The 26,942-nt window shown below is 46.2% G+C and overlaps 1 protein-coding gene across 1 annotated transcript; it reads left to right on the forward strand.

Annotated features, from left to right (window-relative positions):
* The first annotated feature begins 1,085 nt into the window (after positions 1–1,085).
* SPTLC2 (serine palmitoyltransferase long chain base subunit 2) lies at positions 1,086–25,437 on the forward strand. The gene is made up of 12 exons (XM_078871876.1): positions 1,086–1,584; positions 7,159–7,353; positions 9,327–9,481; positions 10,404–10,549; positions 17,491–17,615; positions 18,499–18,592; positions 19,380–19,485; positions 20,434–20,653; positions 21,316–21,442; positions 21,817–21,952; positions 22,890–23,019; positions 23,326–25,437. Exons 1-12 carry the CDS (start codon positions 1,387–1,389, stop codon positions 23,440–23,442), a joined length of 1,749 nt encoding a protein of 582 aa, XP_078728002.1. The 5' UTR covers positions 1,086–1,386; the 3' UTR covers positions 23,443–25,437.
* The last annotated feature ends 1,505 nt before the right edge of the window (positions 25,438–26,942 follow it).

Here is a 26,942-nt window from a genome sequence, read left to right on the forward strand (position 1 = left end):
CCTTTAAATGCATAAACACACTGTTATTGAAATAGCGAATAAGCATAACAGTCTCGTCTAATTATTCTTAGGTTTTTTCTCGGTAAAGTCACGTAGGTAAAACATTAAAATTAATGAAAATAAAATAAAAATCACGACGTTTCGGAGGCAACACAAGTCTCCGTCATCAGGTGGGACCGTCACAGCCAGTCTCGTCTAATGTTAGAACAGATTGACAGTAAAAATCCCATACAAAATCCATTACTTTAGCTCCGTTCACGGCGGGTTTTAAGCTGAAATAAAAGCGGACATTTTCAAGTTGCCGGGGCAGAATCGATGTCATGGATCGCAATTAGCGATCCTAACGGGACAGAGACACGCCTCTTACGACGCCGTAACTCCCTTATATGGGCAAAGACACGCCCACTTCCGCTTTTATCGTATTACACGTGCGCGCGCACATTCAATCGAACCCCTCCCCCCCGCATCCTTACAGTCGTCCGTCAATCAGCTCCGTCCGCGACTAAACCCCACCCCCTAACTTTACATTCGGTGCCGCCCACTGGCACCGTCCACCAATCGACTCTGCTTGCATAGGGCGACGGGGTGGCCACGCCCCGACTGCTGCGAATGACCCCGTCCCACCGGGGGGGGGGGTTAAGCCCCGCCCACCCGAGGGTTAGCCACGCCCCACCAGGGGGGGTAAGCCCCGTCCTAACGGGGGGGGGGGGGGTTTAAAGCCCCGCACCACGAGGGGGGGGGGGAGGTTAAAGCCCCGCCCCACCGGGGGGTTAGCCACGCCCCACCAGGGGGGGGTAGAAGCTCCGCCCCACCTGAGAGTTAGCCACGCCCCACCAGGGGGGTAAGCCCCGCCCCACCGGGGGTTAGCCACGCCCACCAGGGGGGGTATGCCTCGTCCTAACGGGGGGGGTGTGTTAAGCCCCGCCCCACGAGGGGGGTGTGTTAAGCCCCGCCCCACCTGCGAGTTAGTCACGCCCACTAGGGGTGTTAAAGCCCCGCCCCACCGGGGGGTTAGCCACGCCCACTAGGGGGGGTTAAAGCCCCGCCCTCTCCGTATCAGTGGCCGACGGGCGGGGTACGGGGGGGGAGCCGCTCCCCATTTACTCCGCGCTCCAGCGCCGCCCTCATCAGTCGCCCTTCGCTACCGTCTGTGTTAATATTCCACCTTCTCGGCGTTGTCATCCTCTTTACTCTGCTTCTACGCGACTAACCGTTCACCAGAATTGAAGGGGGTGTCTATGCAATTTCGCTTCGTTTATAAATAAGTCAAAGGATAGTTTAAAACAATAATTCCTTGAATTTTTGAGGCGTTATAGCGCGCCGCATATTTGTCTCGGTTGTTAAGGCAAAGGGAGCGGTGGAGGAAGGAGGAGGGCTGCTATTGACATGGCCGTCACGGCGAACGGGAAGGCTGCCTCGGAGCCTAACCTGGGGGGTGGAAGCGAGGGGTCACACCTCGGGACACAGCAACAACAACAGCAACGTGGGAAGCAGCAGCATCAGCAGCAGAAGCAGCAGCAACAGCGACCGAAGAAGACGCACGCAGTGGAAAATGGCCACGCCAACGGAGTCGCTTTTACGGAAGTGAGTGCAGTTCTCCTTCAAGCAATCTTTTTATCGGCTGGTTTGAGCTGGGGGTGGGTGGGATGAGACGTCGTTCGATTCACTACCGATCCCGTCAAACAAACACGGAGTCAAGCCGCCTTTCCCCGAGCAATCAGGCCCAGATCGTGTGCCGTGTGTCCGGAGGGGCGATGTCCCCGTAACGGAGTCTTTAACGCTGCGGGTTTTATGATGTCGAAGGGTTTGGTGGAGGGAATGAGACTTTTTGTATTTTTTTTAAAGTTTGTGGCCACGCTCGCCGGGTCTGTTCAAGGCGCACCGGGTTACGTCGTGATGTTAGCGGGAGGTTCAAGGCAATGTTTGATGGCCAACGTGGCGTGGATGGGTAAAAATGTGCTTTGGGAAGTGGCCTCGCTTGATCAAATCTCTGTGTTGGTGCGCACTAAGCTCCCGATTTGGTCGTGTCGGACACGGCACGGGCCGAGGTTATCTGTCGATGATGAGCTATTTGCTCTCTGGGTACCACATCTTGTTTTGTCCACCTACGTTAAAAGAAAAAAAAATTAAAGGATGCGAAATAATTGTTGGTTGCAAGTGGTGAGCAATGCGTTGAACGGGTTAACCCCCACATCGTTGTTTAAACGTGGCCGTATACACCGCATGCAGTGCGGTTCAATAAGATCGTTCCCGTGAAATGTCACGGGTTTTTTAAGGCCCCCCCCCCTTCCTCCACCTTCCAGAAAATACTGAACTTATTCGCCTTGCACACGTTGCCTGGATTATTATCTTCATTTTACAGGACTACCAACACCACACCCACCGACCACTCAAGTTCCACACAAGATTCAGCGTGATTAACTGTTTTCTTTTACGGTTATTTTTTTATAATACCAAAGTTAAAAGTCATGCGGCCTTGCACGGCTCGTCATCGAGACAGTAGAGGTTCGTTCTACGGTTGCTTCCACACGGAATGAGTGGCTCTCATTCGACTGCACGATGATTGTCAAGCAGCAAGTCCCGCGGCTGAAAGATGAACGCACAGCTGCGTCGGTTTGCAAAGTCGAATTTTCGAATTCCGATGGAAATTCACATTACCGTCCTTGTTGGTTATGGTTTTAGGCGTCTCCCATATTTGTTGTATTCTTCGGGGTTTTAATGTGACATGTACAAGTACATGTTAAAAGCAGTCCGTTTATTATAATGCTGTCTTCGACTCCACTGCTGGATGAGGGCCTACCCACACTGCGCCTCATTCGGGGTCATTTTATCATATAGTACTGTACTTTAAAAATACCACTTGTATCAAGCACGCTCATAGCTTTTTGCTTACTGCTTTAAATAATTTGTGGATTCATCAAAATTCAGAAGTTCTTGTTGCATTGCTCCTTTTTACATTGGATGTGTCCCCTCCTGCCAGCGTCATTGCCTCGAGGCCCTTGACGTCAGCCGCCTCTGAAGCACTTTGGCAGATTTCGTAATTAAGTTGAAGTCATTTCGGCCACGCAACACTGGCGGCCAGTATATACGAACCAAAGCAGTAGGCCGATGATGGCGGGGTTGCAAGTGCTTTTCGAAAGCTAAACTTAATGTGAAGCAACACATGCCATTATAAAAAGATGGAACTTAAGGTCAGAAGTGTATGTATGTTGAACTTCTTAAGCAACGTACGTAGCCAACCGTGTTAATAGGAGGTGCGCGGGAAGATCGCACGCAACTAGGGAGAGATGGATGCTTTTGGTTTACACAGGTGAAAATGGGGAATACACGTACAGTACAGTATTAGCATACACAGTATAAACACGTATCTTTTAATCTAAAGAAATATGATTGGGGAATGAGCAATAGGGACAGTCGGTGTACATCGGCCAAGCAAAGACACTGGGTGTCTCCTGATGCCGGTGTTCTTCACTAATTTTAAGAAGGGGGTACACTTTTTCTGATAAGACATCCGTGTGAGGGCTGCCACACATTTGAAACCATTGGTTTGACACCAAGGGCCGCCAGAGGCCTGCCGGCCTTGCAATGAAGAACACTACTTTAGGCTATCTAGAGCACATGTGCGTCACTTTGCCCAACTCCCCACTGGAGATCGTACTGGGTGGCAGGAGTGGGAATCTAACAATTCGACTCCATGCAGTACGGTTCACTTTAGATGTGGGGCATGTCACCTGGTGGTAGTTGATTGAAAGATGTCGGGTGTTTGTGGGGCCCTTTCCCTTGTTGGAAAAAAAGTTCTTGCAGTCCTTGGGACTAAATGTTTTGAAGTTGAAGTCATGGGACAAAGCCCTTTGCGCAATTAATACAGGAATGTGCCACCGATTAATGTGTAACCATAACCGGTTCAATGTTTTATTGGTCAATTTGCCTGGAAGGCTTTTGCATATTTTAGCTTATGACTTTTTACACCCTATAATCAGCCCCTCTATAGGACCTAGCTTCCTGTTGTGATTATTGTTTGTTTTTGACCATACTGTAGTAATAATATTTTACCAACCGGTTACAACTGCCGTTAAAACATACCTTCACATGGTCATTGCCAGTCTTATGTTTGAGATAATTACCTTTCCAGTGAGAGGTTTACCACTTTTTCTTATTTAAACACAACCCAGAATGTGCCTTTATTTGATATTGGATTTGGCATTTGAGTTATGGCAAGCTTTCGTGAGACGGCCAGGGCTTGTTTTGAATTTAGTGGCGGCTGGTTTTGTGACGTGTGCTTGCTGGCTTGTACCGGGACGAGCGAGCGCCGCTGTCACCCCACCGCACATTCCGAAAATTTCCATGAGGGTTAAGGTTAAGATGAGGTAAGTTCCTTCTTTTTAGTTTTACCGAGTTGATATTGTGTGGCCTGGTCTCCAATCGAGCTCGTCCATGGCACGTTTCTTTAGTGCGTCTCGTGTTAGCTCGTGACAACGGCAAAATGCACCCGTGATCCCAACGTGCGCCTAAGATTTACGAGCTACGCGGTCAGGGCGAATTGCCTCGGATGGAATGACACTTTTCGCATTGCTAAAGGCGGGTTCCTCTCTAAGAGGTCCTGGCGTTGATTTGCCGTGATGCACGTTAGTTTGTCATGAACTGGGCTGCGTGCATATTCCATGGCACTGCTTTAACCAAATATACTTGACAAACAAGGCAACAAACGTTTCCTTGGTTGGAGTGGAATCGTTGCATGTTTCATCTCTAGCTGTCAGCACACTTTCCATATCTCTGGCATATACATGTTCCAGACTATCAACATTGAACGAAAATGCCTAAACATCTCTCTAATTCACCATGCAAGTTTACTCAACTGTGCCCCATAACTATTTCCTTTGAACTGAAGTAGTGGTTTGCCTTTTAATTATTAACGTTTGGGTTGAAATAAGATTGCGCCACATGAAGCCAGGTAAGTTACATCTAGTCGTCATGACGATGCGGAGGAATGCTCCCTTTCATACATTGGCTTGGGTGGCTTTCTTTTGTTTGTGCTGTCATGTTTTAAAAACAATTCATTCTCCAGTCGTCGATTCTTTACTCTGCATATTTATTTATCGCTGTCCTGCTGCGTATTGCTGCGCTGAAGTCGCACCGTCGCTGTTGTCAGTGGGTACAGTGGCAGCGTCGTGTGTGTTTATTTCCCTGCCGCGTTGGCTCAACAAGAACATCTTTTATACAAAGTCACAGCGGCCACACTTGGCTAAGGAAAAAAAATATTTTTCCCCAGCTTCCACGAAAAATCGAGTTTCATAGCTGTATTTATAATCACATCTCGGTAAGATCTGTAGCAGTCGCGTACAGCTGGTTGACGGCAAAGTCATTGTATTGCGATGAAAGTGGCCGTTCGGACATGTTTCTGTGATTCTTGTTTTCGGACTTCCACTTTGGGTGTATTTTAGGGTGTCAAACCACACTTGTGTGTCCCTGCTTGTAGCAACAATGTCTGCAAAATCGATTGTGCCCCCAGTGTGGCCAAGGAGGCCATTGTGCATGTCCACCTGTTAGCGGTTCGAGAGTTTGGTTTGCTTTTGGGGCGCCACGGTGGCGAGATGTTAACTACCTTGCCTGGTATACAGGAGTGCGTGGGTTCGATCCCGACCCTGACACCTGTATATTCGGAGTTTGCATGTTCTCCCCGCGGTGAAGTGGATTTTTCTCCAGGCCCTCAAATATGCGTTGAGAATATTTGGCTGCTATACATTTCCACGCGATAAGCCACTTCGTTAAGCTATCATTTGTGGTCAGGTCGCTTCTGAAAAAGAGCTATATAGCTCAGTGGGCCTTACCTGGTAAAATAATAAAAAAAGAGTTTAGTTTAAAGTGCAGCACGAGTGAAGGTTAAGTGTACCTGTTCACCCATTAAAATCGGTTCTTGCACTTTTGAAATATGCGTCACGTGATGCGCACAAAATTTGTTTACGATCTGCGCTTGGTTTGTGATTACTCCATTGAGAGCCTATGAGCCACTGTTGATTCTGCTCCATGCACCGCAATGGTGAGGAAAAAAAAGATTGATCCTTGAATCAAATCTTGATGGTAGAATATTTACAAGTCGTTGAATCGTTGCAAGCCCAATGAGGACAGTCATAAGAGACTTCTGCAAATTTAGCATTTAGCAATTATGGGAAATTTAAATTTAAATGTTTCATTGGTCCATTAGCTCGGTGTATTTTTCATTTGTAAGGCAGTGTTAGTCAATGATGACTTTGTAAACTAATACCAGCAAACTGTTGGTTTCAGGCCTCCCCCATGGCACCTCGGTCATTGGGGATTATTGACGATCATTCAGTATGTGGGTTGGTGATAGAGGTGACCCAGGACACCGGTTCATACAGACCTCGCCACTGATATTTAAAACACTCGACACACACAAGAATAAATATTTCATTGGCCGTGTTTCGGGCAATGGCCCTTCTTCATCGCCATGCCTAATACCACTGATGTTAGGCGTGGCTGTCAATCAAATTCAGGTCACCAGTTTCATAACCAAGTCTGAAGCATGGCGCTATACGGTTCCACCCATACCCTGTATGCCACATAAAACTGCCACATGTACATGTGCACCCTTACAGTGCTGAATAAACACCCGCACGTATATTTATATAGTACCGCATGTGATACCGTGTGGTGCCTAGTGTGGAATTTACAAGTTGCGGGACCCAAGCTTGTATCCCCACGACACCACACATGCCACAAATTGCCTCCCCACTGGGGGCCCAAACGTCGAGCTGACACCCGTCGGACATGGTGTGTGTGTGCGCGCAAGTGCGTTGGTCTAGTACAGGGGTCGGCAACCTACGGCTCCGGAGCCGCATGCGGCTCTTTACGGGCTGCTTCTTGACGATGAGTACGTATGTACAGTATGTACTCAGATGCATTGCGGCTCTTGAAATAATGAATTTTGTACCGAATTGGAAAGAAATGGCTCTTCTTGTTATTTTGGTTGCCGACCCCTGGTCTAGTACATAGCACACTGCTCATAGAACTTTCCCCAACAGCGTATGTAGCCTACAGGAGGTGGGGGGGGGGGTCTTTGTCTTTGCGTGTAAGCTCGAACTTGTGAAGGAGCGTGTGATTTTAATACACGAGAATTTCCTGACTGCCCTGTTCACGCAGGATGAGGGCCGCGACCCCTATGCCTCGATGTACAAGCGGCCCTTCCGGGAGACGTTTGAAGAGACGCCCATGCTGGTGGCCGTGCTCACGTACATGGGCTACGGTGTCCTCACGCTCTTCGGCTACCTGCGAGACTTTTTCCGAGCTTGGGGCATTGAGAGCTGCCAAAATGCCACCGAACGCGAGGAGCAGAAGGTGAGAAAATGTGGGCGAGTGAGTAGATGATTTCGCGATTGTTTGGGTTTGGTGAGCGAGTAGGTTGGTGGATGGGTGGGCACATCGGTGGGTGCGTGGTTTGGTAAATGGGTGAAGTGGATGGGTTTTCTGGTCGGTGGGTTGGATGGGTTCATGGCTACATGGTTTGGTGAGTGATTAGGATGGGCAGGTGGGCAAGTGTGTGGATTGGTGGGTGAGTGGATAGGTGGGCGAGTGAGCAAGCGAGTGGGTTGGCTGAGCAACCGAAATTAGTGTCTAAGCAGAGGATTGGGTTGACGACCAAGTGGTGAATGAGTGTGCGAGTGGATGGTCAAACAGGGTGGGCAAAGCATGCAGGTGAGTGGAGATGGCATTTGAGGCCATTTAAATACTTAACCATTCCATACCTCTGAAGGATTGCAAATGAACAATTTAAAACTAAAGTCCGAAGGTTGTATATTATTTGTTCCTATTATATTCACTGTTTACAGCTTTTGTTAAACCATGAAAAAGTATGTTTACAGTGTAATCATGTCATTCAAAATGTTGATTTAACCACCAATGAGTTCACTAAGATGCATTCATCTATCTTTCACAGGAGATTGACCCACGTATCCATAGCGACATAGAGACAACTATCAATTATTCACACTTTTGTTTTAAGCAATTTACCAGAACACTTCGACACGTACATACAATGACCCACCCTTGTGAATAATGCCACACGATGTTGAAAGTACACTTTGATGCAAATGGTTTGCTTTAGAAATGTATTTAACGTAAAAATCTGCTCTGCAGCCTTTTATCAATCCACTGCCGGATGAAGGGCTTCCCTTGCCGTGTCGGTCATCGGGGTTGTTTGACCAGACTTCACCTTTTTGGTCAATGCAGGCTGATGAAGGTAGACGATAGGGAGGCGGGGGGGGAAGCCCAGAACAGGTTCTGATACCATTAACCACTGATGTTAGCTGTGGCCAGGAATAAAATTCGGGATTTCCAGGTCCGTAGCTCAATGCGCTATACACTGTGCCACTTATCTACCCCTTATATCTTACATGTGGTCCTTGCTCTTTTAGCGGCTTATTATATTCCAGGTTGAACACAATTGAATACTGCGTGTAATGATTTGTGACAAAAGTAAATTGTGGTAATTAGACCTTTAGAATCAGAATCTTTATTTATCCTGGAGGAATCCGATGAGCTATGAAGCTGTTTTTCACGGATGTCCAGTAGGGGCAGGTCAGACCTGTAAGGAAACACCCACTTGTGAGTTAATTAATTTTCACCATTTGGGGGGGGAGGTCACACTTTGATTCGAGATTCCATACATTGTAGGTCATGCGAATTTATTGTCTAATTAGTAATTAGTTCACATGTACGAATAGCAAATAATCTGTTACAGCATTCGATGGCATGTATCATGGGAAATATAATAGATTTGCATCGGAATCATTGTATTGGTACACCAATTGTTACATTTAAGTAAATAGAGCGAACACAAATGTTCAAACTAGATGGAACAAACAAGTAATATGAATGACACTTTAAATGACACAAAAAAAATTATTCTTGAACAGAATCGTGATCATTAATCGTGACAATCCATAAAATCATATTGTGAATGGGCGAGTGAACACGTGTGTGGGGAAGTGAACGAGTGTCGGAAACTGAGTGAGTGGTTAGGCACCTGAATGAGTGGGTGAATGGGTGGGTTGGTGAGTGGATTAATGAATGGGTGGGTGAGCAGGCGAACAAGCACACTAGTGGGTGAGTAAGTGGGTAGATAGGTGAGTGGACAAGCAGGTGGGTAGGTGGGTGAGCGCAAGCCAGCAGGGAGGTGGTACTGTGGGCGAGTGAGGATGCGGGTGGGTGAGCGAGTGAGTGGGTAGCTCGGCAAATGATTGGACGATAACCCCAGTCACGTTATTGATCATGACAAACGTCACCGTTTGCCGTGCCCACCTTCTCCCTAGGACTTTGTCCCGCTCTATCAAGACTTTGAAAATTTCTACACGCGAAACCTCTACATGAGGATCCGAGACAACTGGAACCGGCCCATTTGCAGCGTCCCTGGTTCCAGGTTTAAGGTGATGGAGCGCGTTACCGATGACTACAACTGGAACTTCAGGTACATCGCACTGACTGTCAAGTGGTACACCCAGATACACTTGTCAGAGAAGGAAAATTGTTTCCACTTTCATACAGTCACTCGTTTTGGGAAATTAAATCGATTCCAAAAAATGTAGTTTTTTTTTCCTGTTCAACACCATCATTATCCATAATCAAACCACCTGCTCATGATCCTACGATGCAACTCTCCGCCTAGCGCTTGCACATGAGCCAGTTAGTTTTTCATGATATGACATTCAATGCATGAAAAAAAATGAAAATGTCTTCATCATTTATTTATAAGTGTACTATTATGGTAAATCTCAAATATGGCCTTTGACCTAAAACCACCATCTTGTGTGTGATTACTCGTGTTGTAGCGCAATTCACGACTCCGAGGCAGGTTGCTGTTAGGGGCTCACGCCACGTTTATTAAGGGCTTACGCCAGGTTTGTTAAGGGCTTTCGCCGAACCAAAACCCCCCTAGCCGATAACTCCCCAGGGGACAGGGTACTGGGATCCCTACACCCCGGCTAACTCGGCTCTCCTCCCTGCCCCGGGCCGGGATTACCCCCAACCTCGGCCGGTCGGGCGGAGTAGCCTCCCCTAGCCTCGTGTGAGGATCAACTACCCAAGTCCCCTATCCTACCCCCGACGAACCCTGGTTACATCCCGGGTCCCCCTTTAAATGCCCCCCTGGGGGCATGACGGTCACCGCCCTCCACGGCCCGCCTGACGTCACGTTCCGCGACGCCACTCTCTCAAAGGGCGAGCGTGACGTGATGTCACCCACTACACTCGTAATATTCCTATTTATTTTCAGCCTGCACGTATTTTCCTGCGATTAGTTTCTCACTGTTTACAGAAAGCATTTGAATTGCTTTTGAGATATGTTGTCATCGTTTTTTTCCAAATTCCCAACAAAACTCACTGTGCCGCAGGTTCACTGGGCGGGTCAAGGACGTGATCAACATGGGTTCATACAACTACCTGGGCTTCGCCGAAAACGTGGGGCCCTGCACGGAGGCGGCGGCGCAAGTGGCGCAGAAGTACGGCGTGGGCGTGTGCAGCACGCGGCAGGAAATGGGTGAGCGTCCCTCCCGTTGCTCATCTACTGACCAGGCTCAAATCCCGTGCGTGAGCTTCCGTGATCTGACAAGATTGGGCGGCTATTGGGGCATCTTGATCACAGGCTTAAGAGCTAATGCTATAAGAGCTATCCTTTTCACGTGTGCGCTTCATCCAGTGGAATCTATTTTTGCACGTTTAATAATGAAAGGGCGGAGTTGAATGTCTGTGCAAGGGTCCCTCCCTCTGTTGAGCAGCACGTGACCACCAGGAGGTGGGGAGGGAGAGGGATTGTTTAGGTGTCGTTGTTTCGCAACCAAACCACAGGTCAGTTGATAACGCATGCAGTCACTGGCGGGTTAGGTCTGCACTGTCTCAACTTTCCGTGATGACTAGAGTGACCCCAAGTTCACGTTTAACAACGCTTTATGTTCACACCTGAACATGCTCGCATGAAGATACCCCCTGTAGCCATACAGTTTGTCGGGACAAGGGTTATTATTAGGGAGCACCTATTGAATCCAGTATGGAGTTGTGTAATTAACACCACGTCCGTCCAGCCACCTTTTTCCACCCAGACATGATGTGTACCCACTGCACTAGGTAGTAATTTTAAGGTTGAGTTGATCTAGGGGAGACCCAGGACAAACGTGCTAATCGGAGGTATGGAGGAAGGACAACAAACTAAACAAAAACATGTTTATTATGGTCATGAATTTAACTACATTAAACTACATAGCTGGGATTATGTTACAGTATGCAAACCACCGCTCCATACGCATACTTACACATACTTAGCAACAACTGCCGATAACCACCAAACAAACGGTGGTCATGTCACCAAAACACGTATGGCAGCTGAGGTGTACTTTGAGGCAATGTGATGTGGAATATACACACACAAATACGATGGCTTGTGTGTGTACACACACACACGTACAGTATATACGTGCATACATACGTAAACTTTAACCATGAACAGGTGCGTGCTCATTCTTATTATATCTTTTGCGAGGGAGACATTGGGTGTAAACAAATGAAATGCGCAATAAAAATGTAAGTAAACGACCTGATACATAGTTCGTTTCTGCCAATGTAAAAAAAGATCACGACTGGGGTAGCTGGGTTGAGGTTTTGTTGGGGTGGTTGGGGGGAGTTGGCTTGCTTGGTCCCACGGGGACTGGCGTGTGGGGACTGGCTTGGGAGGCGGATGGACGTACATTATTGTGAAATTGCCCTGTGCCTTGAGCTCGAGATGGCGACTGATAGTTGGCAGCCTGGAGCAGTGGCACCAGGGTTATTAGGTTGTAGATTTAAGCAGTTTGAACGAGCCGGTTAAACATTCACCTCGGAGGGGACCGGAATGGCTTAAACGTTGAGGGTGGTAGGCTGGTGACACAGTGGGTAAGTACACTGCGCCATGAACCATGCCCAATCATGGTCAAACAACCCCCAAGAGGCCATGGGAAGCCTTCATCCATCCAGCAATTAATTGGCAGAGGGCTGTGAATGATAATTTAATATTGTATTTTTGGCTTGCATAGGGTGCATCAATGGGCTGCATTTTAAATACTTCACCACCATGGGTGAGGGAGCATAGGTGTCATTGAAGCAGCTACCCCAATTTTTTTTACTTTTAGGGCAAAGTGTTAGCGAGCCATTTTCTGTGGCCCTCTGATTTCTATCCTTCACCCCGTCACCCTTGGATACTCAACATGGATTCCCTTGGCTACTTGTCTCCCCAAACGTCTCCTCGCATTTCTTCAACGCTGCCCAGCTGGCAGAATCGTGCATGGGTGGCCGACCGACCATTACCTGCCTCTGGCCAAGGTCGGGCTGAATCAGCAGCTTCATTCGTGTTGGCCATGAAACACAACATTGTGGCTTTCTGGTGTAACCAGTGGTGGTGGTGGTGGTGTGCCTGTAAGCACGCGGTTTGGCTCCACACTTACTTTGTGGGCTCAGCCTGCCTAGGCTTGCCAGCTTTGTGTTGCCGTTTGTGTGGCTGTGCTGCCCTTGGGGTTTTGTGACGTCAACCTAAGGATTCGGGCAATGCATGCGAATCACAGATGTCACCTTCCCTGACTGATGGGCAAGGGCGGGTCATATAATGGCTTCAAGCGGTGATGGTCAGTAGACGAGACTGGTGACGGAACGGTAGCCAAAGAAGTTAACGCGCCCAAGGGAGACAGCTGCCATGGAGATGATATTAGCGATGACATACGGGAGGGAACATGGATTGTATCATCACAGGACTGTAAAGGATGGCGATGAGAAGCCTTCATCCAGCAGCTGTGAGACCATGGCAAATGATAACCTTGAGTCGGGCTTGTGGAGGGTAACTAGTACAGGGCAGCTGGTGTGAATTCTTTGTTGCTGAATATATGGGGCTGTATTTGGCTTTGGCCCATTGCATTGGATGAGGCCAGGATCTGCTTTTGTCCAATCCCCCCCCCCCCGTTCACCATTAATCATGGAGCGAATCCAATGTTTACTGTTCATGAACTGTGATTCTCCCCAGCGCCGCTGGCTCGTGAATCTTTGCAAAGCCGCACCGAACATTTTCCAACTTCGGTGTCAGCAGGGCTTTGTGTTGTTTCTGTTGCGCTAGTGAATGGGTGCCAATTTTTTGGTGGTGGTTCAGGGTTAAAACCATTCAACAACCACTTACCTCCACCCCAGTGATTCAATTACTTTAGGGTTGCAATTCGTATCAGGAATGTTTCTTCTCCTTTGCAGTAGTGTTGTTCCCATTAGGCTCAATGTAATGTCGGCAGATTGTTTGCGTATGTGTAGGAATTAATTTTGGGGTTGCAATGTCATGAATTTTTATTATTATTAAAGAATGTGGTGAATGGTAGCGCCCTCTAGTCTGCAGGGGTGACATGAACCTATGACATTCAACATGCACGAACGAAAAGAGATCGATTCTTAAGTGCACGATTTTAATCATGTATTGTGATAAAAATTATTTTTTAAATGCCCAAATTGAAAAATGACCCACAAATGACTGAATTTGGATACATAGCAATCATTGCACCCTTCTGGCAGATATACCCATGATCACTCTTGCAAATGAGACTCATCTTGATTTCTTGAGTCCATACCTAGTTAAACAAAATACACTTTAAACATGAATCCACTGAAGTTGTGTCAATCGTGGGAGTGGTGTGACCATACTTTACCACATGGGTTGGTGTGTTAGTGAAGGGGGGGGGGGCAGTCCCAAGACCATTTCAGATGGAGCTAAAAAAACAACATTTAGAAATTGAGCTCGTGTCGCTGGGTTTGTAACCCAGTACCATATCCATTTTCCACCGTTCCCCCAGTTACATAATTTTCATAGAAGCTGGGTTTAATACACAACTCCCACGGACACTCCGATACAAATACCAGCACGGGATGTGCTGGTATTTGTATCGGTACCTGACTGCGGTATTGGCAGCAGCAGAGGAGATGACAATGTCAGGAAATGTTCGCTGCTGGCTTTTAACAGTGAAGGCAGTGTGCGTTGTTTTGCACGTCAAAGATGAAAAGTAATGTAAACACGTTGTTTTTAAGACGAAATATTCCTGCACGGTTCACTGCACCCACACGGCTCCAGCCTTGCCGTTAACGACGCCACGGGATGTCGACTTGGTGGGGGGTCCCATTGTGCAGACGTTGGCGTGGGCAGATTGGACTCTTGCACTGTAGATTTTATTTTTGCCCGGTCTTGCGGCATTGCCGGGGTGGGCGCGGTGGCGGAGGAATGCCGCTTGTGGCAGAGCCAGTTTTAGCAACTTAAACGGGTAGAGCGAGATGGCGCGTTGCTCGCAGAGGTCTGTGGTGGTGCAGGGGTGGTAGTGATCGTTACATGCTTTGCATTCAAGTAAGAACCCTGGCAAAGGAAAGGTTAGGTAAGGGTACACTTAATGTTGGCGGGTGGCGAGTTAATCCCGGGTTGAAATGTGTTTTAAAGTTAATCTTGATAGTATTCACGAAACGATAAGTTGATATAATATTGTTGATTCTTAAGCTCACGGTACAAGCTTGGGATTTGTGAACCCGAGAATCGATTGTTTATGATTTGCTCGTGTTACGTTCAGGGTAATTCGGTGGACGTAACTGTACAGATGAGGAAAAACTGAGTAAACCAAACATACGAGACTCTAAAAAGGTAGAACAAATACATTGGTTATAATTTTTTAATCAAATTACAACCCTAATAGTGATTATTCAATGAATCGCTGGTGGGATGAATCATTAAATGCCTCCCAGCTAGGATTTACTAATGTCTTTAATTATCACACCACTTGGTGGGAAGTCAACAGTGGCCATCCTATGAATGGGATTGGTTTATGGCATAGGCATGGTGGATTTTCCCACCATTAGCTCAGAACCAGCAGCGAAGGTGAGCATTACCTAGTGCTTGTTTTGTGCCCAGAGTTCATAGAAGGAACACATTTTTGCACAGAAAGAACCTTCCAAAGTAAGAAAATTGTGCAAGGTGCTCCTGTTATTTATTCTTCTAATTGCTTAACACAGAAACGCACGGCTGTGTTTGAACACGAGGCCACTCTCTGCTGTACGTGCCTTCGAAAAACGGAATGAATTGGTCTCTGAGGGTTCCAGCCGTGATGACTGATTCGCCAACTCATCCCCCCCCTTCCCCCGCACAGTAGTAGCTCCCTAATAGAATAATCAAATAAACCAAAGCGCCCGTAATTGCCACTACTTCGTGAACGAAACGCGGCGAATACAAACCGAGCCGTCGGTCTAAGCCTCGTGTTGTTTCTGCCTAATTGTGAAATGGCGAGTGGAGCCAAACAGCTGGAACCAATGAAGCACGCGGCAAATTGATTTAATAGTAATTTGCAGTTACAGGAAAACGAAACCCATGAAGTGAAACGTATGCGTTCAATCATATATTCATGATTTAAGACCAGAGGACAGTATTTGTTAAACTGTCGAAGGTCGCTTAATAGTTATATGCCATTCTTTTTGGTGGTATTATTGATCTAATCTGCCAGTGATACAGAATTCTGCCCATATAGCCCGACCAGATTACTGTGCTTGCAAAGTGGGCGGGTGGGTGGGTTTGTCTAAATCCGGCGCTACCGTGGTGGTACGTGCAGTAAGAACAAGTGCTGACAGGACCAGTATTTCACATTCGTCGGACGTTACTGTATTTCACCAAGAGGCTACACGAATTATTCTTTGGTTCTTTCGGTAAAGTCACGTATAAAGATAAAATAATAAATTAAATTAAATACTAGCATACGACGTTTCGATTGCAACACAAGCAATCATCGTCAGGTATAAATTAAATAGAAACACAAATCTAGTATACTTAGAAATGTAATGTAATACAACAGAGAGTCGGATAACATAACACGAAAGCTCCAAATTAAGTTTAGGCTACACGAAGCGTATAGAGAGAAAAAAACCCTCTTCTGCTGATGTAGCAACTGACGCAGAGCTTTGTGATAATTAAATATGTTGCCTTCGCAAGTATTTATTGTTTGTCCCAAATAAGAAAGGGGAAAGTCACAGGGCTTTTAAGTACTGCAATCAATTTCTAAAACTGGTACTCAGGGCTTCATTTCTCACTGAATGTGGTCTTGGTTGCTGGTAGACTGGAGTAATGCCTAGAAACAGGAACGTAGAAGGCGGATCCAGGACCAAATTAGATAGTCTGTGTAATCGCACGATGTCTGAGCACTCTGAATGTGTGGATTCCACGCGTGTTTTATGTTGTCATATTTCTGAGTGCAGAAATATGTATGTTTGAAGTTCTTTGGCACTGTACGTAGCCGAACAGGACAAGGTAGATTTAACATTTAACCGCTCTTGATGAATGTGCGCGGAGAACGGTGGTGAATTAGATCCCAGGCCAAAGCCAACATCAGTGAGGAGCAATATCCAAACCGGTCCGGGGTGTAATACTAATCAGAATAGTGAAACATGGTCACAGAACCCCCTTTGACCATCACATTGTAGGGAGGCCTTCATCCAGCAGTGGATTGACAAAGGACTTATTTTTTTAATGATATTATTTAATACGCATTTGTGATTTAAATTAATGACTGGGCAGTGAAACAAATTTGAGGAAGTCATGCAAGGCACTTAGTCTGACATGAGATATTTTCACCCCTAGCAGTTTAATTATTTTGATAGTTGGTCTGCCTGTGTCTTTATGTTTATTTCGCATCTTGTGTGATGGTGATGCTCTCCTGTAATCTAGTACTTTGGATCCAAGTGCTAGTGGATCACAAATATGTATGCAACTTTTGTGGCCAGAAAATTAAAGGCCAGAAAGTGGGATCATGAGCATGTGTGTGCACACATTTGAGTGTTACCCCCCTCGTCAGGGGTGGTCGGTTTATCGGAGTACTCCATACACACAAAACTCCTTAAAATAGATTTTGCCAACATCTCAATGCAGCGCCTTCCTGACAAGTCTTGTGACTCAGCAAGGCGTTACTGGATAATTAAATGGCATAATTACTGTGATCTATGTATGTCTGTCTTCTATCTGTGGTTTACTGTCTCTGTCTTCATCTCTGTCTGCTGTTTTTTTCCATTATCTGTGTGCATGTCAGTTTCTTTGTCTGCTTCTCTGCCCATGTATGTATGTTGAACTTCTTTCACACCGTACATAACCAACCATGCATCTGTCTGCTTGCATGTCTCCTTTTGTCCTTCTGTCTGCCCTGTATTGTCTGTCTTTCTTCCATCTTGTTTGTCTGTTTCTCCTCCTGTCCATGTTTGCCATTCTCCCTGCTGTCATGTTTATATTGTCTGCTTCTTTGTTTGTCCGTCTATGCAGTATTAGTAAACTCCCATTGATTGACAAACTCTCTCTGGGGGCCCTGCCTCGGTGCCAGCTGCCGCCTCGGTGCCAGCTGCCGCCTCGGTGCCAGCTGCCGCCTCGGTGTTTGGCGAAATGTTAATCGTTCTCGGCGTGTGTGTCTACAGGGAACCTGGACAAGCACGAGGAGCTGGAGAAGTTGGTGGCGCGTTTCCTGGGTGTGGAGGCCGCCATGGCTTTCGGCATGGGCTTTGCCACCAACTCCATGAACATCCCGGCCCTCGTCGGCAAGGTGAGGAGGGGGCGACGGGACCAAGGTCAAGCTTTAATCACATTTCAGTTTTGGGACAAGTAGACGATTAAGCCAATTCATTGACTAGAATTGTCATAGGCTACCTTTGTTGCGGTCGATTTACTCGTGCCCCATTAAAATGGTGGCCGCTCCCACATGCTGCCTCCCGAAGGCGGGAAACGCCCTCCAAGCCACGGCTGATGATGCCGGTGACGTCGCCAATCGCCACCGCGTGTCACCTCTCGTCCAGCGGCACAAGTGTAACTGTGAGACTTTTCCGACCATTATTGTTTTATCCAATTTGGTAATCGAATTGATAATCGCTAATCGATGGCTTAAAAAATTGGATAGCCCAGCTCTGGCCATGTTTTTTAAACTTATAAATGCGTGTGTATCCACTCAGCCATAAATAAGGTGCAGTGTACAAACAAAAGCACTGAGGAGACAAAGGTGGATGGGTGTAGTCCTGCTCGGACTGTGCCAGCAGTAATAGATGCTCGGTAACAGCACTTGCCCAAACCGTATATGTAAGCTACACAGGCAATCATTGTCTTTCTTGTAGAAGTGGAATGATCTCGTGGTTTTTTTACGCACTTTGACCAGACGCAGTGATTTTTTTTTTTTTAAGAATGGAAATCTTTCTCCTACTTCTAATTGGAAAAACAGAATGCCAACTTGTATCCAAACATGATCTGGGTCTGGCCTTGGTGCACTCAGCCTTCAGTTAGCACTTGGTGTGCAGCCTTGGTCTTGAACATCAGCCCAGGATAACACTGACCACACCATCTCATCATGATGCCAGCGTGCCTGCCCTAACTCATCAGTGGAACTTGCTGCTGAAGGTCTGCGAAGTTAAATGTGGGCGATCGTGCATCTCACCCAGGGCTGTCTCATCCTGAGCGACGAGTTGAACCACGCTTCCCTCGTCCTGGGAGCTCGCCTCTCCACCGCCACCATCCGTGTCTTCAAGCACAACGGTGAGCTGCTCGCCTCACTCATTAATCATTATTTTACGTGAATGGAAAACGCAACAAAAAACTGAGTTAGTTCATTAAGAGTGTTTTTATTTAGGGGATTTCACTGCAAGCAATTGTTAACAGTGAGTGCATGACCTTACATCCACATCCTTTTGTTCTGTGCCGTCATCGTGCTAGTATGTAGGGTAACATGAATATATATTTTTTATATATACAAAAATACTTGGAAAATGTTTAGTTGGCAATCTGGGCATTACTGTTGGCAAGCTTGAGTTTTGCAGAAATTATTTCAGGAGTTTTGTGGTTTTTATGAAAACATACAAAGTGTCTTAGGTGGCATAATATTTGCCTGGCATAGCAATAGGGTAACCCTTTAGCTCCCTTAACTGGGTGCTGTGTTATCTATATATAACTAGGCTATGTATATTGCAATCTAATGCAGTTTTTAAGCATCGTTAATTATACAAACCAATTGAGGGTGGTGATGATGATGAGGATAAGAGTTGCATTTGGTTTTAAGTTGCATCGTTAAGGGAGCGATTTACTGCGCTTCCCTTAGTGTGGGCACGGAGTCACTGAACCTCGATGAGTGTGGAACAACTAATATTTAAACCAGCGGAAATAAAGATATTACTTTACAAGCATGGTCAATGCCCAATTTTGGAAATCTGACCACAGATAATCAAAAGGCATTAGTTTTGGTTGCACCTTTACGGAGCAAGTATATTACCGCTCGCTCCCCACAACTATTATATAACTGTCGCGTTGCTGCTCGTTGTGCTGGCAGACATGGTGAACTTAGAGAAGCTGTTGAGGGACGCAATCGTGAACGGGCAACCACGCACGCACCGGCCCTGGAAGAAGATTCTCATCCTGGTGGAGGGCATCTACAGGTGACCTCCGAAAATTCACACACACCACCCCCCCTGCCCTACCACCTCCAGAAGGCAGCCACTTTGGTTTCTGGCATAACCAGAATTATATGTTCACTTGCTGATAGGTGTAGCACGATAAATTGATTAAAATGTATTCTCGCACTGAAAAAACATGTATCCGATTATGCTTGCGACTAACCATTATTTTCCTCCTTATGCATAAGTATATATTTGTACTTTTAGATATCCATATTTTCATACATTATTTCTCACCACACAGCATCCGTAAGGATGGCAGTGTTCCCGGCCAGAGGCCAGTCACGGGGTCAAACCCAGCACGGAACTATTTTATCAGGCAACTCCGTGGTCACCTGCCACAGTAGGCATATACCACTTCAGTTGGGGGGTTGTCTAAAATTTTTGTTGGTTTGGTTCCATTATCTAGAAGCATAAACAGAAGAAGCCTGTGCTTGGTCAAATATACATCCTGTACTGCAAGGATCCGGCATCAATAATCAACCCTTACAATCATGATTTTGTCTCTGAACTTTAGGCATTGATGCCAAACCCTAAGAATACTAATGAGGCTTGTGTCTGGCTGTCTGCGCTATTATGTCATTTCATACACGAGTTCGCTTTGTGTCTTACGTATTCATCTATGCATATAGAATGTCAATATGAAACGTAAATAAAAATATAACAATATCTGCTGTTCGTTGTGCCATCACAATGTCTCGCATGCTGTTGGTGGTGCACACCTCGGCCCTAAGTGAGGCTTTCCTGGGATCTTGCAAAAGACTTAATTTGTATTAAATGAAGGGTGACTTTGTTAGATTGCATACGGCTACACAACAGAGAGGAGGCTTTGCCCCCTCCACTTCCTCCTCCTCCACATCCCCTGCTCGTTCTATCGCTGGTGACTTAACGCAGTCGCCCGTGGCTTCTTCTTTTCCCCACTGCGCGCAGCATGGAAGGGTCAATTGTGCGCCTGCCAGAGGTGGTGGCGCTGAAGAAACGCTACAAGGCCTACCTATACTTGGACGAGGCGCACAGCATCGGCGCCGTGGGGCCCACGGGTCGTGGCGTCGTGGAGTATTTTGGCTTGCACCCCCAGGATGTGGACGTCTTGATGGGCACCTTCACAAAGAGTTTTGGCGCCTGCGGAGGATACATCGGCGGTCGTAAGGTGTGGGTCGAGGGGGCAAGGGTGGAAGTCGGTGGTATCCAGTGTAAGGGAAGGTTGGGATGAGGCAGCCCCCCCCCCCATACCATTCGATGGGATTATAATGATTTGGGCCTGTTTGAGATTTGATGAATTGTCAGGATTTGGGTTGTGCTTATCAAGAATAGTTTGGTTTCGTTTATTGTAATTGTAGCACCCTTTCATGACCCCATAGGTCATGTAAATAATCTGCACATACAAAAACTGAAACTAATTGATTCATATACATACAATTTGATCCATGCATCTCGAGTGCAAACATTTATTTTAATAGATAAATAATTGTTTAGAAAACAAGTGGTCAAAATTTTTTATCCTTAAATTCCTGTATGAGGTGGCCCGATGTTAATGCACATCTTTATTCGAACAATTTTGGGGGGGGGGCACGGTTAGTTGATCGTCATGTGTGCAATAGATTATAAAGCAGCAAGTAGGTTGCTGACCTATTTGTGTACTGTATTTTTAAGTGTTATTTGCACAGTTAATTTTTCTGCAGGTACTTTGACCAAATACTTGAAACGCACGATCCGTCTATAAAGTCTCGGCTCATTGAGGCTTTCCTGGGTGAATAATGAAAACGGAATTTGTCTTTAACTCTTTTTGTATCTGTGTCCTGCCTCTTCTAGGATCTGGTGGACTACCTGCGCATGAACTCGCACAGCGCCGTCTACGCCACGTCCATGTCGCCGCCCATCATCGAGCAGATCCTGCAGTCCATGAAGTGCATCATGGGAGAGGATGGCACGACTCTCGGTCAGCCGATTTCTCGTACTTCTCATCCCCTCTCCTGCCTCTATCGTCAATGATACTTCTGGTTGTGAATTTTAGGGTTGAAGGGAAGGGGGGGGTGTAACGCGAGAGGTGTTTAAAACGCTACACTTATTACGCCACATGTTTTTCTATTTTGCTTCTATCACAGTGGCTTGGCCTTCATAGTATATCCATCTGAATAGTTTAGGAATTATGTACTGCCCTAGGGAATTATTGATAGATTTCTGTATAAAATAAGTGCTATTTTGTTGCTTAAAATTATTCACTTGTTGCCTTGTATTTTGAAAATGTTCATTTTATAAAACAGATTGTTTATGAAAGTGTGTGTGTGTGTACGTGCCTTTCCTCCCCCGTAGGCGCCCAACGCATTCGACAGCTCGCGGAGAACACGCGCTACTTTCGCCGGCGCATACGCGAGATGGGCCTCATCACCTATGGCAACGAGGACTCGCCCGTCGTTCCCGTCATGCTGTACATGCCCGCCAAAATTGGGTACGGAGCAGAGGGGGTCAGCGGGCCGAGGGATCTCGGCGTGACGTTCCGGGAGGGGTCCCCTGGCCCACTTCGCGGCCCTAAATCGCTGACTTCAGCACGTGGTGGCGGCGGCAGAGTTGGTAGCCTCACCTGATCTCTGGTAACAAGAGTGACCCAAACGCGTCCTCTGATTTGACCTCCACTCTCTGCCGTTCGGACCCTCGCGGTTGACTAAAACCTTCCTGAGTCGAGGGGTCGTGTCTGATGTTTGTCTGTGGCTGATTTGACCGCCACCGGCAGCCATCGCCAGACTCGCCACTGAGTGCTCTAGTGGTGAATTTGGGCCGTGAGTGGGTTGGCTGTCACCACCATCCAGTCTTGCGTAGCGTTGAGAACCCCTGCCTTGTTGACCCCCGCTGCTCCATGCCCGATTTGCAGTGCCGAAAGTGTGCTATCCGGTAACTTTCCTTTCGAAGCCAGGTCATGGAACTTTTATCTCTATTTTTGTAGTTCTCTCAACAACCTTGCCTTTCTCTTTGCACCATTATCTTGTTTACACTTCTTCTGAGACTGAACATCATGGTGATATTATTCGGTTGAGTTCATTGTTTGCTGTATGATAAAAGTAATAATCAATGATTAATGGAACTGCATGTCAACTGACCAGACTATGTGCAAGAGAAATGTTGTCCCACTGAGGAAGGACATAAGAAAGCAGCATACAACAAGGCAGGCTGTATAACACGGCTTCCACTACCTACAAACGTGATTTAAAAAAATTACAACATTGTTAATTGCTTTGTGAACTCGTGATCTCTGAAAATCATCAAGGGTTGCATGCATGTCTTGTGGGTAGTATGGTAGTATGGTAGTCTAGGTTAGGTGCCAGTGTTGTCGTTGTGCTGGGATGTGTCCCCCTCTGCTGCTCCCCTTCCTTTTGATTGCAAATTTGCAGAGCTTTCGGCCGTGAGATGATGAAGAGGAACATTGGTGTGGTGGTTGTGGGATTCCCCGCGACACCCATCATCGAGTCACGTGCTCGCTTCTGTATATCTGCTGCACACACGCGGGAAATGCTTGACGAGGTACGAGTCGCGTGTCACACTTGTTGTGCCGTGGCTTTAACCATCTGTATTTTAATTGCGCTATAAATGGTTTAAAAGTATCTGGAGCCAATGTACGTTACAGGAGATGTAATTTATTCAACGTTAATTTGTTTAGTATGTTCAATTATTTTGTTAACCAGTTGTTTTTGTCCCGATTTCTATTTGCTTTTGCTGTACTTAATGCATGCTTTTTGTCATTTAGGTGATATAGGTCTCTCACCTGGCTAAATAAATAAATTAGATCTTGTGATGCCAAAAAGTGCCATTTTTGTTGCTTTTCACTAGACACTGGCTGCCGTCGACGAGATCAGCGACATCCTGCAGCTGAAATACTCACGCCGCCGCCAGGGCTCGCGGACAGATTCGGGTTACGGCGAAACGTACATGGACCAGGATGACTGAGGACTGTCTTCGCTGCATGTCGTCTTCTTCCCCTTGATCCCTGCCAATGTCACGCTGTCCAGCTCCTCTTTAACCCATTTCCCCTGAATGACATCCAACATCAAACCCACACGCTCAGCTCTGGCTGATTCTCTTAAAGCAGCCACCCCAGCCACAGACCACCAGCTCACAGTGAAGATTTTTTTTTTTATACGAATAAGGAATGAATTTTTTAAAAAAGGTCTTCTGTTTTTTCATACACTCCATTGCAAAACAAGGCATGGAACAGTGGCTCATACTCTTGGTAAATATTACCAGGGCTATGTATTGCCATGGAATTTTTTTATTATTTTGCACTGCATAGTATAGTTCACAATGGATTTTAGAAAAGGTTGCCAGGAGGAATGGTTGCACAATTTGCTTCAAAGATGTATCATTGTTTGGCTGTTTGGCAGCATGAAAGGGTTCGCATTGAAGTCACAGCATGTGCTACTGTATTTCGTTGCTAGAGATTTGCTACCACGGGATAGTACTCGCAGTCAGTACTGGGTTTTTATTCCACCTAAGGGCACGAATGCTGCATTTGATTTGGCTTGGTCATGCTCGCTTGCTCTCCAGCTCTCCAGCTTCACAACTATTTGCATGCCAAGTAGTCTTGGATCATTTGTGACAATGGTGCAGTGTGCAATTTTAAGATGCAATTTTCACACCATTCTAATGTTATTGCAGACCATTGGGCATGACAAAAACGTGTAATGATTCCAGTAGTAGCATATTTGAGACCAAGAGCATTCGTTGATAAATAATGTGTACGCAGGTACCATCAGGGCATTCCGACCATATCAGGCAGAGAGAGGCATCTTATAATTTTTTTGTTTTGTTCCTTTGCCTGGAAACTACTGTTCAGATGCGTGTGAAATAAAAGTGTCATTGTGTTGTGGACGGCATTGGTTTTACGTAACTATACATTCCCCTTATTTTACATAAAGCTTAATTGAGCCTATCACCAGATGTTGAACAAACTGGCACATCTCCGGGAAAAGAAGAACGTTTATGGGCGGGCACTGTACTGTACTCTGTGTGTATGCGTGGTGTCCTCAGTCCATTCCCGTTCTACAACTGACCATTATAATGGACGCATTCAACTAAACCACAAGGTGCGTAGGGTGTCCAGTAAAGTGTAGACAATGGCTGTGTAATAACTCGCACTGATCATTGCAAGATTTCTGCCTACCATAGGGTTTGCGATGGCCCCTTGGTGTATGGACTGTTGAGTTGTAGTGTAAACTATATGATGTAAATTTGAAGTTTATAACATCCACTCTCACCCCGGTTTTAATTTATGAATTGTGTTTCTGGGAGCTGCTGATTTTGGGGGAATTGCTGGAATTTTAAAGAGCCCTTTGGCCCGGAGGAATGGATGGAGTGGTTCCTCATGGCATTGAGAAGTGCAGCAATGCGGCATTGTACTTATAATGTCAAATCGGTGTGAGGGTAGGATATGGGTGTAACTTCTTGCTCGTCTTCCCTCCCAACCCCTCTGATGGTACCTTTATGATATTTTAAGTCAAGAGTTGGCCAAACTGCCAGTCTGGTTGACTGGGCAGGCCACTTTTTTCCCCCCACAGTAAAAAATAAACTATTTTATTCCATTTACGAAACGTTCCGACATGCCGCACGTGTCGATGCCTCGCCTTGGAAAGATTAACTTTATCCCCGGTTCCTAAGTGCCCGCCATTGCCCCCTTTCTCTCGTTTACACAACAACGCTGCGCTTCAAAGTGATAAACGGGAAACGGGTTGTCACATACCCCGGGTGCAAAGTCTCGGTGATACCGAAGTGCTGTGAAGTTTTTGTTCAGGGAGTGTCAAAGAAAAAAAGAGATGGCAAATGAGATTTCATGACAAAATGGAGCACCGGTTTTGTTTATTTATTGCAATTTCTTTCCTGATGCTGAAAGTTTCTAATCATCTCAAATGTACATACATTTTCTAAAATAAAATTTTCTCTTGTAAAGTTGCATTTCCTCTTACTGTTTTAATGTATATTACTGCTCGACAAATATGGGAGTTCTGAGTTATCGTTCAATGTAATTACACGGCAAATATGATATTAAACTCATTAATAAATATTAAAAGAATTACACCACTTTACTATAAATGCATATACATGTTTTGAAATCCCCTGTTTGCATGTGCAGTGAAACTCATCCGTGCTGATGAAGTTGGAACTTAATGGCGTGTTATTGCTTGTGGCTTGGAATTTGTGTGCATGATTGGCGGTTTCGCATGGATAGGACATTTTTTGCTTCCAGATACATTTTATTATACATTGGCAAGCTGAGCATATCCGATTTACCAATGGCGCAATTTATAATTCTGGGGTGTAGATGAATAAAACGGTGGCTTAAGAGGACGTATGAGCCAGTTCATTATATGGTCCAGCGCATCCACATTTTGCATACTTGGTAGAACTTGTTATAAATATCCCAAAAGTGTGCTTATTAGTATCTCACCATTGGATTTAAGCCATTTCTTTTCGGAACTCTTGCATAAGCAGTGCAACATCACCCCGTTGGAAAATTACAACTTTTCAGGTCTCCGCAATACATTTCATTCGTGCTCTCGTATGTACACAGTACATTAGTATTTTATGGCACACAAATAATTTTATAGCCCTCAGAAATAATGAGTAGATTAAAATCAAAGAAATTGATCTTCTGGGTTTTTTTTGTATAACAGGGCTAAGACCACAAGCACGCTACACTTTACCCGATTTAATCACGGATGGATGAAACCGATTCTATCCCATTTATCTCAAGTGCGGGCTCCGTGCCCTGGCAGAATAATAATACTGTACAGTAATGTTATCATTTATTTTAATGGGCAAAATCCGAGTCTTAATACAGTTTCAGAAGGTTCCTTGAAACGGTGGTCCAACATGTATAACGGCACTAAGCAGTCCCTTAAAGAGCCGCATGTGACTGGAGCCGCAGGATGCCGACGCCTGCACTCTACAGGATCGTGCAGATGTCTGGTGACCCCTATTAATTTTCTTGGCTTAGTAATTTTTGTTAAACAAAAGAGATTACATTTTACAGACTTATGTAAATGGTGGGGGGGGGGCTCGAGATCTGGACCAGCCCTGTACGATTAAAAACACATTCCTGTGGAGGGAGCTGGTAGGAACGTTGGGTTGCTCGGTCAATGGCCAGGGTCAACGGCGGCGTGGTGTATCCCGCAAATATGCCCGACTGTGAGAGTGTGTACAAGCCGGCATAAGTAGGTTGAGTTGTATAAGGGCACCACGGGGTGACCAGCCCTCCCCACCCAGCCCCACCCCCACCCAGCCCCTCCACACCCAGCCCCACCCCCACCCAGCCCCTCCACACCCTCCCCACCCAGCCCCTCTCCATCCAGCCCCACCCCTCACATTTTTGGATGCACGACGGACGGACACAATAATCCCCTGTGGGCTGGTTTAACCAGGAGGTTCCTACCAGTAAAATATATATTGATGTA

The sequence above is a fragment of the Lampetra fluviatilis genome, chromosome 33 (assembly GCF_964198595.1).
Source record: "Lampetra fluviatilis chromosome 33, kcLamFluv1.1, whole genome shotgun sequence".
Classification (NCBI taxonomy): Eukaryota; Metazoa; Chordata; class Hyperoartia; order Petromyzontiformes; family Petromyzontidae; genus Lampetra; species Lampetra fluviatilis.